At 35.0% G+C, this 13,662-nt stretch overlaps 2 protein-coding genes across 9 annotated transcripts in view; both read left to right on the top strand.

Annotated features, from left to right (window-relative positions):
* The window catches only part of LOC134851198 (V-type proton ATPase 116 kDa subunit a 4-like), a 30,874-nt gene extending 24,980 nt beyond the window's left edge, over positions 1 to 5,894 (top strand). For 5 of the 7 annotated variants that reach the window (XM_063867170.1, XM_063867174.1, XM_063867173.1 and 2 more), the window contains 3 exons: positions 2,832 to 3,014; positions 3,578 to 3,870; positions 5,398 to 5,894. In XM_063867170.1, the coding sequence (XP_063723240.1) occupies positions 2,832 to 3,014; positions 3,578 to 3,870; positions 5,398 to 5,491 (570 nt within the window). In that variant the 3' untranslated portion in view covers positions 5,492 to 5,894. Of the gene's footprint in view, positions 1 to 2,831; positions 3,015 to 3,065; positions 3,351 to 3,577; positions 3,871 to 4,005; positions 4,441 to 5,397 lie in introns of those variants that run through there. The other 2 variants (XM_063867171.1, XM_063867172.1) reach the window with 2 other exon arrangements.
* A 4,758-nt stretch (positions 5,895 to 10,652) lies between these two features.
* Positions 10,653 to 12,415, top strand: LOC134851240 (V-type proton ATPase 116 kDa subunit a1-like). Of its 2 annotated transcripts, none has more exons than XR_010164223.1 (3): positions 10,653 to 11,020; positions 11,584 to 11,876; positions 12,012 to 12,415. XR_010164223.1 is itself a non-coding variant. In XM_063867237.1 (3 exons), the coding sequence occupies exons 1-3, from the start codon at positions 11,195 to 11,197 to the stop codon at positions 12,019 to 12,021; spliced, it is 465 nt and encodes a 154-aa protein (XP_063723307.1). In that variant the 5' UTR covers positions 11,032 to 11,194; the 3' UTR covers positions 12,022 to 12,415. The 2 variants fall into 2 exon arrangements, 1 of the variants encoding a protein (XP_063723307.1); XM_063867237.1 differs by lacking the exon at positions 10,653 to 11,020 and adding an exon at positions 11,032 to 11,356.
* Positions 12,416 to 13,662: the final 1,247 nt, after the last annotated feature.

Genomic DNA, 13,662 nt, shown 5'->3' with positions numbered 1-13,662 from the left:
CATAACTTATGTGCCAATGAGTCCAGTTTTACTCATTCAGTTTTTCCCTGTAGAGTTATCGGTCATGTTTTTGCTTGAGTATGCGAAGTGCAACTTCGCCTCTGTGTTAATTTTTTGGCTTGAACAAAAAATGTAGGGCTTATAAAACCATAAATTGAGCAGTCAATTAAAATTTTTTGTTACAACATTCAGCAAATAAAATTGTTATATAAAGGTAAATTATACATATAAGGTAATGCACTGAAGAAATTTATTATCATTATTTTTGTTATTATAATTATTAATTCATATCCGTTTTTACCAAGAACGCCCACTTTTTTTTCCATTCTGTGAACCTAAATGACAAAATTTGTGCTATCAACCGTTTTATTGATGAACAAGGCTTTGGCCTCTGTCATTTACAGTTTGTCTTTGGCTTTTTTCCTGTGTAAAGTATTACCCACCCTTCTCTTGTTTGTGCAAGCAACTGTTGTGTCGGTGTTATTTTATGTGATCAAAATCAATGGCTCTCGTTCTTGTTTCTTGTTGCGAAAAAGATTTTTTTTTAGCTCTAACCCGTACTGTTTCTATCCATGAGGCTACATTTTTTTTAGTTTCTTCTCGAACTTCTTCATTGATACGATACGTCTTTTCCCATGGTTCAAACCGCGTTTTAATTTCTTTGTGAAACATCGCTTTTCTGTTTTTGCTGTTGCCGTAATTGCAACGTTTCGCTCGTACCAATCGTGGGATACAAGCGTGCCACGTTACCGAAAATAATAGCGTTCGTTGACTTAATTGGCTGTATTTTTTCACGTGCTGAGACATTGCCGCTAGTAACGAATTTTCTATCGAGTTCTTCCTCCGCTAAGGCATGTCCGTGTTGCGGCTTAACCTTCACTTTAGCTTACCATAGACATAAGTTTTGTAAATGGTAGTGGAGGATATAGTAGTAGTTGGAGTTTCGAGCTAGAGTTGGACGCTAACTGTTTACCCTTGCGATAAGCAAGGGTATTGCAATCGGGTACTAGACTTTTTTCCGTAAACAACTTTGTCCACAGGACTCATCTGGATTCGTGGTACCTTGGTTCATAATGAATTCTTATTTCTTTTTGTCTCCTACACACTTAGCGTCGAGGTAACGAATACGAATGGGACGCCAAAGGTCGTGGGTTCGAATCTGACTAGGACCTGTTTTTTAAACGGTAACTATTCCGGTTCAAAAAAATTCGGTATATTTTTTGTCAGCTTATGTTTGGTGGAATCGAAATTTGTTTCTTATACAGGTTGTAATTTTACCAACTCGATTTGCCAACATTTTTTTTCATTTTTGTCTTTTTTATCGGGTTAACAAGTTTCGGTTTTTTTAAACTTCAATCTTGTGGCCTCTTATTGCGTCGTTCGGTGATCTAAAAAAATTATATGCGTGGGTGTGCTCTGAGGGGAATAGGTACAAAAATTATTTTTATTAGCTTAGATTTTTTATCTGGTTAATAAGTTTCGTTTTTTTTTTAAATTTCAATCTAGTGGCCTCTTATTGGGTCGTTCGGGGATCTAAAAAAAATATGTGCGTGTGTGTGCTCTGAGGGGAAAAGGGACATAAATTATTTTTATTAGCTTAGATATTTTTTGATTTTTTCACCATGAAAGGTTTTTGCTCAGGTATTTTCGGCTTTGTTACCACATGGTAATTATAAATTCAACTTCAATCAAGCATCCGGCCCTTCTGCCGTAGAGGGGACAGAACTGCTTAAGACCGCTTTTTTATTGACAATTTTTTATTGACAAAAACGATTTTGTGATTTCTTTTTTCAAATTTTTTGTTTTGATTTTAATCAAAGTTGTATCGCAAGTCGTGCGAAGCTCAGCTTCGCCTCTGTGTCTAATTTTTGCCGTAAATTATCATTTTGTTCAAGATAACGAAAATTTTTGTTAAAGCATTTTAGCAATCATATAGCTCGGCACGTTGATCCTTCAGCATTTTGAAGTGTAAATGAAAGAAGCGAAGATTTTCAGGACGTGGTTTTATCTGTTTTCGGGAAATTTAAATAAAATTCGTTTGCTCTCAAATTTGATTTTACGAGTTTTGACTTTTGATTTCTAAAGTTCAGTTCAACGTTAAGTTCTAAAAGACAGAAGTGCATAAGGAGTTAAATAACCTGAATGACTTAGTCTTGAAAAAGAACTATTGAAAGATAGTTTAACCAGTTAAAGCTCCCCTTAGAACGTTGTATCTAGAAATAGTTTATCTAAACCGAAAAAAAAAAATAAAAACAATTTAAAAAATCTGAAATAAGATTGTTGATGTTATCCCATTGAATGTTCTTGGTCTGGGGCACAGTAACCCAAACTGTCTGAAAACCCAAATTTTCTGTCACCACTTGTATACATAACTGTATACATAACTGAGACACCTGTATACATAACTTATGTGCCAATGAGTCCAAAATAATGAACCAAGGGGAGTCAATTTTTGTCGTAAAATGCTATTTTTAAAAAACTACAATTGGCATGCTGAGAAAGATATTGTATTTCCGGATAGCTCTAAAATTCAACATGATTTTATTGGAAAAATTTTACACTTTTCATTTTTAGTGTCAGATTTCGAGCAGTTTTTCTAAGCGATTTTTGAGACTTTACTTTTTGAAAATTTTTTATTTCGGTTGAATCGCCATAACCAGAAAGACATGCATGATAATTGATTTTAAAAACACAGATTTAGTAAGATACCAGAAAAGGAGTCAATTCATGAGTGGTGACTAAAGCACGTCTGCCTTAACTCCTTGGTGTCATTTTCTGGGTTGGATAAGAGTTAATTGTTTTGAGATGAGACGGACTCTGTATGTTGGCAGGGCCTCTCTTTCAAAAACTTGAGTAATGCTGACGAGGACGCGGAGGGTGCGCAGGGCCTCATCTCGCATGACGAGCTGGCCGAACAGTCCTCCCAGGAACCCCACGTCATAGATTCCGAAGCCCAACCCCAGTCAATAGGGGCAGCTCAAAAAGGGGGTTCTCATGGTCATGATGACGATGAGGTGAGCACCCCTTGTTTTTAAACTAACCCCAACCTCTTTGATTTTCTTCAGAGATCTCTCAGTGGCAAAAGAGCAGCAAAGGTCAACTATACAGCCCTGGCGCAGAAGGATGACGCACAAGCAGAGGTGCAGTTTACAAATAAGAAGAGAGACTCCAAGAATAAATCAGGTCAAATGTATACTTCATTGGCACTGGAAAGCAGTTCAGATGAAGAGGGACTCGAAATCAGTGTGAACAATGGAAGAATTGATCACGGGGATGAAGATGATGAATTAAATGCTCCACTATTGTCGAGCAGTAATGGCGACATTAGTCATCGACCAGACGAGGAAGAGGTTTCAGTGCATATATAAAGCTGCTAAAGCGACGCCCATGGAAAAATAATCTATTATACAAAATTTATTTAGCAGGAAGCATTGAAATCAAAGATTTCTTCAAGTTATGGTCGGAAAGCTATAAAAAATCATGATTTTCTCATTACTATTATAACACTTCGTATACGAGAGACTGTGCCACTTTTTTAAGTTACCTATCCTTTCTATTGGGCAATGTTATGTTTCAGTTCGACTTCGGTCAGATCATGATCCTGCAAGCCATCCACACCATCGAGTTCTGTCTCGGATGTATCTCGCACACCGCCTCCTACCTCCGACTGTGGGCACTCTCCCTCGCACATGCCGAGCTCTCGGAGGTGCTGTGGAGCATGGTGATGGTCCAGGGTCTGAATGGAACGCGAGGTCTGGTTGGATGTGTTATTGTTGTACCTGTTTTTGCAGCTTGGGCTTGTTTGACTGTGGCGATTCTGTTGCTGATGGAAGGATTGTCGGCTTTCTTGCACGCGCTACGACTGCATTGGTAAGCAGTCTATCACTTACAATTTTTGCAAGTGTAAATGGACTGAGTGAGTTTTCACTTCAATTCGTGTATTTCCAATTTTTGTTTGATTTCTTAATTGTTTTGAGTTGATTTCTGACTTCTTTTCAATTTCAGTTCAAATTAATTTGCGGAAAAGAACGAAAATTACGCTCTCCAATAACGAAAACACAAATGGCGCAAAAAACGCGAGTGACGTTGATATTCAGAAGTGGGCTTAACTTAAAGATTTCGCAGTGGAATAAAATATTATCTGTAGGTCCATTTACGTTTTCTCTAAATGGGCTGTTTGTTTATCAATAAAGTGTCTATCATAAATTTAGCAAGTTGAAACCCAAAGAGCTTTAAATTGATACATTTTTCAATTTGAAACCAAGAAACGATAAAAAAATTATAAAATAAGCTTTTTTTCGGTTACCTTGAGGTCATTATCTCTTTTACAGCTGCTTGTTGGCTATTTTTCTTGCCGTTGTGCCCACGAAGAGGGTTTTGTCTTTTTGTTCAATCTACCTCATCGTTAGCAGTGTAGACTTTCCCTTTATATTTTATTGCATGCAATTATTTATTGCATGTAATATTTTATATTATGAAATGTCTGATCTGTCAATTTCTTTCAAATTTAGTCACGGTTACACAGCTGTTTAGTTGATATAAAACCGACAATTAAGAGTAATGAACGTAGTGAAGACTCTTATATAAGTCTTGCTGATTTTTTTTGTTTTTTTTGTCTTAAAATATTGATGCACTTCTTGTTTTTTCCAACCTAAGTTGCAAATATTGTTTTCTATGCATTTGTTGCGACAAAAAGTGTTCATTTTGAAAGTGTTCATTTTGATCCAGCTATTAAGTACAGTCAATGCTAAGGATATTAACTATTATATTACAAATAGCACTTTAGCTTCAAGGCATCGTGGATCTGTAGCGTAGGGGAAGGAGACCAGCAGCAAATTAAGAGGGTTCGAACCTGTGCAGGGTCGGATGTTTTTAATGAAATTTTTCGTATACTACTTAAAATTCGTCCGCTCTATAAATTGAGGCATGTAAGTGGTAAATTTCTTTTTTTTTTCAAATTGATTGGTACTGCTAACGCGTAATAATTGGCTTGCGTCACTTAGCAATTATGTGGACTCATATTTGGCGTGCGTCACTTAAGAAATTTTGTAGACTCAAAGTTGTACTCATTCAGTTTTTCCCATTAGCGTTATCGGTCATATTTTTGCTTGTGTATGCGAAGTGCAACTTCGCCTCTGTGTCTCAAATTGTTAATTTCATGAAAAAGTTCGAAAAGTAAAGCTTTTGCAAAAAGAAAATCAGTTTTTTTTTCTGCTTCCTTGCTTAAGTTTTTACGTGTTTTTTTTTGCGTTCATTACTCTTTTCCAGTCTTCGATTGGCTATGTTATGGATGTTATAAGTCGTTAACATTCGAAACTTTTTTGTGAAAATTTGTACGTAAGATTTTGAGATACATTGATCAAGCATGGAAGTGTTTTTGTAAACTTCTGTGTTTAGGGTGGAGTTCCAGTCTAAATTCTACCACGGAGACGGACATTTATTCATGCCTTTCACATTCAAACATATCATCGAGAACCCACTCGAGGAGTGAACCAAAACATGCCAATGCCAAAACCAAACTGTGGTAACAAAGTGTGTCAAACTAAGCCAGAAATAGACAACTGACTCAATCTGAAAACAATGAACTTTACATCACTGTATCATTAAAATTTGACAACGGAGAACAAAATTGAAATGTTAATTGAAATATGTTAAGTAAATACTGTAGACTGCATCGAATCTGTTTGAAATTAAACGAGTCAAGCTAGGATTAATGATAAATTAACGGATTTCGCAGCAGCCTTTTTTGATATTAATTGTGTCATCGATTCCATTTGTGTGCTACGACTAGTTGTGAATTCGATGCGCTTTTTGTTCGATAATTCCAAATTAAACTATGTAAATGATTATATAAATGGTTAATGCTAGGTCTTCAATTTAATTAATATCCTCTATCTGCTTTTCGCCGGACCTTTCAAGTGAGTAGCCATAATGTGAAGGAAAAAGTAAATGGCCGTTAAATTCTGTTTAAAAAGCGACCTTCCATGTCTCATTTTTGGTTGACTTATTTAAAGATCAGCCGTAGATGCCTTTTGGGCGAGGAAAGAAGTTATTCGGTGCCTTACCAGTCGTCTGTCTTTGGCGCAGACAGTGTGTTTTGCTCCTCTATGCGAAATTCAGCTTCGCATCTGTCTAAAGGATTGTGTCATTTAATTTTCGAATAACAACGCGCTCTTGGACACAACTCGTTTCAAGCATAATAAAGTTTCAATCGAAAGCTTGCACGCCCAATGTTATTACGGTCAGTCCATTTTTTTTCGACACGAGTGTTACATTTTTGTGCAAAGCTTAGCAAATAATAATTTTGATTCATTGTTATCCGGGATATGATGCACTTAGCTCTCATTCTCAACGCGTCAGCTCCACTTTCTTGAGCAAAACAAAATCAGCTATTTGCCGCCGCGTTCAAATATACATTTCAAATTAATTTGAAAAGAACTAATTGGGCCCAAGAAGAGTTCGCCGAACAACCTCTGATTTAGGATTCATAAACGTAGTGAAGACTCTTATATAGATCGTCGTGATTTTTGTTTTGCTTTTTTTATTCAGGAAAAAGTCTTCAAATGAACTAATAACTAGATGCGAATTCATCCATATTGATGCATTTATGAATGCAATTAGGTATATATGCACTTTTTGAGTTAATTTAAATTCATCTGATGAAAGTGACGTAAATAGCACTCTCCAAATACAAAAGTGAAAATGGCGCGAAAAAACGTGTTTCGAAAATTGAATTTGATTTTCAGGTTTCCAGCAGAAGAAAAAACATACCTGTTGATTCAATTTTTTTAAGTTGGATTAATGCTATCAAAACAGCGCCGATCATGAATTGTTCTTGAAATTCAAAGAGCTTAAGAGGAATCTCTTTTTTTGAAATTTGAGATTTTTTTTCGAAGTCAGTGTTTTTTTGTTTACTTGCGTTCATTACTCTTTTGCAATCTTCGATTGGCTTTGTTTCAAGTTTCATTTTCAAAATTTATGTTTTTGTAAAGTAGTTATTGTTTTAAGAGCTACTTTTTTGACTTTTCCGCTCGTCTTTGCGAAGTGCAGTTTTGACCATATGTTGAAACTTGTGAGCCGAGATTGAAATCTGGATTTTCTCTAGGGCGCTCATTATATAGAAATAAAGAAATTTATTACAGAGTAAAACCTGATATATTTTTTACAGTAGTCATTTAGAAACCCGTGTGTTAAATTACGAATCTCTTTATTGCTAACCTAACTCGCAAAATCTTGCTCATAGCATTAAGAATTTAATAGCATCTGTTCTATTTAATTTTTTTTACGGATAGAGTTGAAGTAACCAGCGTCAAACAACCTTGTTGAGACTCGTAATCTCCTAGTCAAAGGTTCGCTTCCTGCACAAATAAAATAACTAACGTTCCAATCCCTATTTTAACTTTTTTTTCACTTTTTAAGACTTCTTGAAGCTACTTTTTGCTGTTTTCCCGCTTGTTTGCGAAATGCATCTATGCCTCTTTGTGTGAATTTTTATTGATAAATTTCTTCCCAGAACTTGTTAAAGTATGTGAAACTTTCTGAGGCATCTATATGAAACTGTTAATGTATATGAGGCATCTTTTTTCGAACTTTGAGATTGTTTCAACTAAGTCAGTGTTTTTCTATTTACTTGCGTTCATTACTCTTTTCCAATCTGCGATTGGCTATGTTTCAATTTTAATTTTCAAGACTTATGTTTTTCATAAAACAGTTATTGTTTTAATAGCTACTTTTTGGCCTTTTTCCGCTTGTATTTGCAAAGTGCAGTTTTCACCATATGTTGAAAGTTGTGAGTCGAGATTCAAATCTAGATTTTCTCTAGGGCGCTCATTATTTAGAAATAACGAAATTTTTTTCAGGAAATCTAGATTTTCTCTAGAGCGCTTATTACATAGAAATAAAGAAATTTTTTACAGAATAAAAACGGTTTTTTTTTTACAGAAATCAACTAGATCCTCGTGTATTAGATTACATATCTCTTTTTTTTCTAACCTAACTTGCAAAAACTTGCTCATAGCATTAACAATTTAATAGCATCTATTCTATTTATTTTTGATGGCTAGAGTTTGAATAACCAACATCAAGCAACCATGTTGAGACTCGTAATCTCTTAGTTAAAGGTTCGATTCCGGCGCAAATCAAAAATGTTACGTTCCAATCCCTATTTTAACTTTTTTTCACTTTTTAAGACTTCTTGAAGCTACTTTTTGCTGTTTTCTCGCTTGTTTGCGAAATACATCTATGCCTCTTTGTGTGAGTTTTTAGATGAAATAGATACATTTCCTAGAGCTTGTTAAAGTATAGTAAACTTTCTATGGTAATTGAACCATGTTAATCAAAACTCTACAAATCAAAATTGCAGGTGAGGTCAAATGCTGAATTTAAATTCGATGCGTAATGATATTGGAGTCAGAAGCTCACAATGGTTGCCGGTTGTTCTCCGAGTATCACAGATTGATCCGACCACATTCATAACAAAATATATTTAATGATTGACACAATCATGATAAAGTTTACACAATTTGAAAATAAACCGGATCAATAACTTAAGTCTTAATTCCGCTAGAAAATATGAAATTTTTTTTAAATTAGGATTCAATCATTTTTTTTGATTTTTATATTTTTGCTGAAGAATAGTAGAGTTTGCTTTCCTTCTAAAAAAGAAATTGAATTGAGTTTTTTAAAATAAAAAAATCTAATTTGAGCTCAAATTGTCCGAATAAAATTTTCACGACCTATAAAAGAAGCTTTACTACGTTCATCGACTCTGACAAAAAATGGAAGCTGTTAAAAAACACCGACTTTTTGCAAGCTTTTTTTGACTTAAAAGAGTCATTGCCAAGGAAAAGCTAGATGAAGTCTCTAAAACTAGGTTTTCTTGAGTAAAACTAAGTTACTTACTACAACTTTTACTTGCTCAAAGAAAAGACTAAAACTTTGAATTTTTAAGCTGATTGTTGGAAAATTCTTTAATTTGAAGTATGGTACTTTCCCATGACTGTTTGTGGTACCTGACTTTGAGAGGAAAACAAACAACATAGCCAAAGGTATAACTTTTGTTTCGCTGGGAAATATGATTTTTGGTTTACATTTTCGAAATTAAAATTCGATTACGTTTTTTGTCGTTTTCATATTTTTGCTGTTCAATAGTGTAGCTTGTCTGCCTTTTAATTACAGAAATGAAGTGAACTGAAAAAAAATTGAAAGTAGTACCGCAAAAACTCAAATAAATATAACGAAGTTTTCCTGAAAAACAAAAACTCACAAAAACTCAAATAAATATAACGAAGTTTTCCTGAAAAACAAACAAAAAACTACCAAGACCTATATAAGAATAATCACTACGTTAATTACTCTTAAAAATACAAACGGACTTAAATTTATTTGAATTCAACAGATATTAGGGAAAAAATTTCTTCCACTGGGAAATCTAAAACTTCAATTCGGCTTTCGAAACTAGCAATTGATCACTTTCTTTTTTCGTGCCAATTCAGCTTTTAAATTTCAATCTAGTGGCCTCTTATTGGGTCGTTCGGGGATCTAAAAAAAATATGTGCGTGTGTGTGCTCTGAGGGGAAAAGGGACATAAATTATTTTTATTAGCTTAGATATTTTTTGATTTTTTCACCATGAAAGGTTTTTGCTCAGGTATTTTCGGCTTTGTTACCACATGGTAATTATAAATTCAACTTCAATCAAGCATCCGGCCCTTCTGCCGTAGAGGGGACAGAACTGCTTAAGACCGCTTTTTTATTGACAATTTTTTATTGACAAAAACGATTTTGTGATTTCTTTTTTCAAATTTTTTGTTTTGATTTTAATCAAAGTTGTATCGCAAGTCGTGCGAAGCTCAGCTTCGCCTCTGTGTCTAATTTTTGCCGTAAATTATCATTTTGTTCAAGATAACGAAAATTTTTGTTAAAGCATTTTAGCAATCATATAGCTCGGCACGTTGATCCTTCAGCATTTTGAAGTGTAAATGAAAGAAGCGAAGATTTTCAGGACGTGGTTTTATCTGTTTTCGGGAAATTTAAATAAAATTCGTTTGCTCTCAAATTTGATTTTACGAGTTTTGACTTTTGATTTCTAAAGTTCAGTTCAACGTTAAGTTCTAAAAGACAGAAGTGCATAAGGAGTTAAATAACCTGAATGACTTAGTCTTGAAAAAGAACTATTGAAAGATAGTTTAACCAGTTAAAGCTCCCCTTAGAACGTTGTATCTAGAAATAGTTTATCTAAACCGAAAAAAAAAATAAAAACAATTTAAAAAATCTGAAATAAGATTGTTGATGTTATCCCATTGAATGTTCTTGGTCTGGGGCACAGTAACCCAAACTGTCTGAAAACCCAAATTTTCTGTCACCACTTGTATACATAACTGTATACATAACTGAGACACCTGTATACATAACTTATGTGCCAATGAGTCCAAAATAATGAACCAAGGGGAGTCAATTTTTGTCGTAAAATGCTATTTTTAAAAAACTACAATTGGCATGCTGAGAAAGATATTGTATTTCCGGATAGCTCTAAAATTCAACATGATTTTATTGGAAAAATTTTACACTTTTCATTTTTAGTGTCAGATTTCGAGCAGTTTTTCTAAGCGATTTTTGAGACTTTACTTTTTGAAAATTTTTTATTTCGGTTGAATCGCCATAACCAGAAAGACATGCATGATAATTGATTTTAAAAACACAGATTTAGTAAGATACCAGAAAAGGAGTCAATTCATGAGTGGTGACTAAAGCACGTCTGCCTTAACTCCTTGGTGTCATTTTCTGGGTTGGATAAGAGTTAATTGTTTTGAGATGAGACGGACTCTGTATGTTGGCAGGGCCTCTCTTTCAAAAACTTGAGTAATGCTGACGAGGACGCGGAGGGTGCGCAGGGCCTCATCTCGCATGACGAGCTGGCCGAACAGTCCTCCCAGGAACCCCACGTCATAGATTCCGAAGCCCAACCCCAGTCAATAGGGGCAGCTCAAAAAGGGGGTTCTCATGGTCATGATGACGATGAGGTGAGCACCCCTTGTTTTTAAACTAACCCCAACCTCTTTGATTTTCTTCAGAGATCTCTCAGTGGCAAAAGAGCAGCAAAGGTCAACTATACAGCCCTGGCGCAGAAGGATGACGCACAAGCAGAGGTGCAGTTTACAAATAAGAAGAGAGACTCCAAGAATAAATCAGGTCAAATGTATACTTCATTGGCACTGGAAAGCAGTTCAGATGAAGAGGGACTCGAAATCAGTGTGAACAATGGAAGAATTGATCACGGGGATGAAGATGATGAATTAAATGCTCCACTATTGTCGAGCAGTAATGGCGACATTAGTCATCGACCAGACGAGGAAGAGGTTTCAGTGCATATATAAAGCTGCTAAAGCGACGCCCATGGAAAAATAATCTATTATACAAAATTTATTTAGCAGGAAGCATTGAAATCAAAGATTTCTTCAAGTTATGGTCGGAAAGCTATAAAAAATCATGATTTTCTCATTACTATTATAACACTTCGTATACGAGAGACTGTGCCACTTTTTTAAGTTACCTATCCTTTCTATTGGGCAATGTTATGTTTCAGTTCGACTTCGGTCAGATCATGATCCTGCAAGCCATCCACACCATCGAGTTCTGTCTCGGATGTATCTCGCACACCGCCTCCTACCTCCGACTGTGGGCACTCTCCCTCGCACATGCCGAGCTCTCGGAGGTGCTGTGGAGCATGGTGATGGTCCAGGGTCTGAATGGAACGCGAGGTCTGGTTGGATGTGTTATTGTTGTACCTGTTTTTGCAGCTTGGGCTTGTTTGACTGTGGCGATTCTGTTGCTGATGGAAGGATTGTCGGCTTTCTTGCACGCGCTACGACTGCATTGGTAAGCAGTCTATCACTTACAATTTTTGCAAGTGTAAATGGACTGAGTGAGTTTTCACTTCAATTCGTGTATTTCCAATTTTTGTTTGATTTCTTAATTGTTTTGAGTTGATTTCTGACTTCTTTTCAATTTCAGTTCAAATTAATTTGCGGAAAAGAACGAAAATTACGCTCTCCAATAACGAAAACACAAATGGCGCAAAAAACGCGAGTGACGTTGATATTCAGAAGTGGGCTTAACTTAAAGATTTCGCAGTGGAATAAAATATTATCTGTAGGTCCATTTACGTTTTCTCTAAATGGGCTGTTTGTTTATCAATAAAGTGTCTATCATAAATTTAGCAAGTTGAAACCCAAAGAGCTTTAAATTGATACATTTTTCAATTTGAAACCAAGAAACGATAAAAAAATTATAAAATAAGCTTTTTTTCGGTTACCTTGAGGTCATTATCTCTTTTACAGCTGCTTGTTGGCTATTTTTCTTGCCGTTGTGCCCACGAAGAGGGTTTTGTCTTTTTGTTCAATCTACCTCATCGTTAGCAGTGTAGACTTTCCCTTTATATTTTATTGCATGCAATTATTTATTGCATGTAATATTTTATATTATGAAATGTCTGATCTGTCAATTTCTTTCAAATTTAGTCACGGTTACACAGCTGTTTAGTTGATATAAAACCGACAATTAAGAGTAATGAACGTAGTGAAGACTCTTATATAAGTCTTGCTGATTTTTTTTGTTTTTTTTGTCTTAAAATATTGATGCACTTCTTGTTTTTTCCAACCTAAGTTGCAAATATTGTTTTCTATGCATTTGTTGTGACGTAAATAGCAAGTGACGTAAATAGCACTCTCCAAATACAAAAGTGAAAATGGCGCGAAAAAACGTGTTTCGAAAATTGAATTTGATTTTCAGGTTTCCAGCAGAAGAAAAAACATACCTGTTGATTCAATTTTTTTAAGTTGGATTAATGCTATCAAAACAGCGCCGATCATGAATTGTTCTTGAAATTCAAAGAGCTTAAGAGGAATCTCTTTTTTTGAAATTTGAGATTTTTTTTCGAAGTCAGTGTTTTTTTGTTTACTTGCGTTCATTACTCTTTTGCAATCTTCGATTGGCTTTGTTTCAAGTTTCATTTTCAAAATTTATGTTTTTGTAAAGTAGTTATTGTTTTAAGAGCTACTTTTTTGACTTTTCCGCTCGTCTTTGCGAAGTGCAGTTTTGACCATATGTTGAAACTTGTGAGCCGAGATTGAAATCTGGATTTTCTCTAGGGCGCTCATTATATAGAAATAAAGAAATTTATTACAGAGTAAAACCTGATATATTTTTTACAGTAGTCATTTAGAAACCCGTGTGTTAAATTACGAATCTCTTTATTGCTAACCTAACTCGCAAAATCTTGCTCATAGCATTAAGAATTTAATAGCATCTGTTCTATTTAATTTTTTTTACGGATAGAGTTGAAGTAACCAGCGTCAAACAACCTTGTTGAGACTCGTAATCTCCTAGTCAAAGGTTCGCTTCCTGCACAAATAAAATAACTAACGTTCCAATCCCTATTTTAACTTTTTTTTCACTTTTTAAGACTTCTTGAAGCTACTTTTTGCTGTTTTCCCGCTTGTTTGCGAAATGCATCTATGCCTCTTTGTGTGAATTTTTATTGATAAATTTCTTCCCAGAACTTGTTAAAGTATGTGAAACTTTCTGAGGCATCTATATGAAACTGTTAATGTATATGAGGCATCTTTTTTCGAACTTTGAGATTGTTTCAACTAAGTCAGTGTTT

This window comes from Symsagittifera roscoffensis, chromosome 7 (genome assembly GCF_963678635.1).
Source record: "Symsagittifera roscoffensis chromosome 7, txSymRosc1.1, whole genome shotgun sequence".
NCBI lineage: Eukaryota > Metazoa > Xenacoelomorpha > Acoela > Convolutidae > Symsagittifera > Symsagittifera roscoffensis.
Note: the sequence above shows the minus strand (reverse complement) of the source record. Positions and strands in the feature narration are given on the sequence as shown.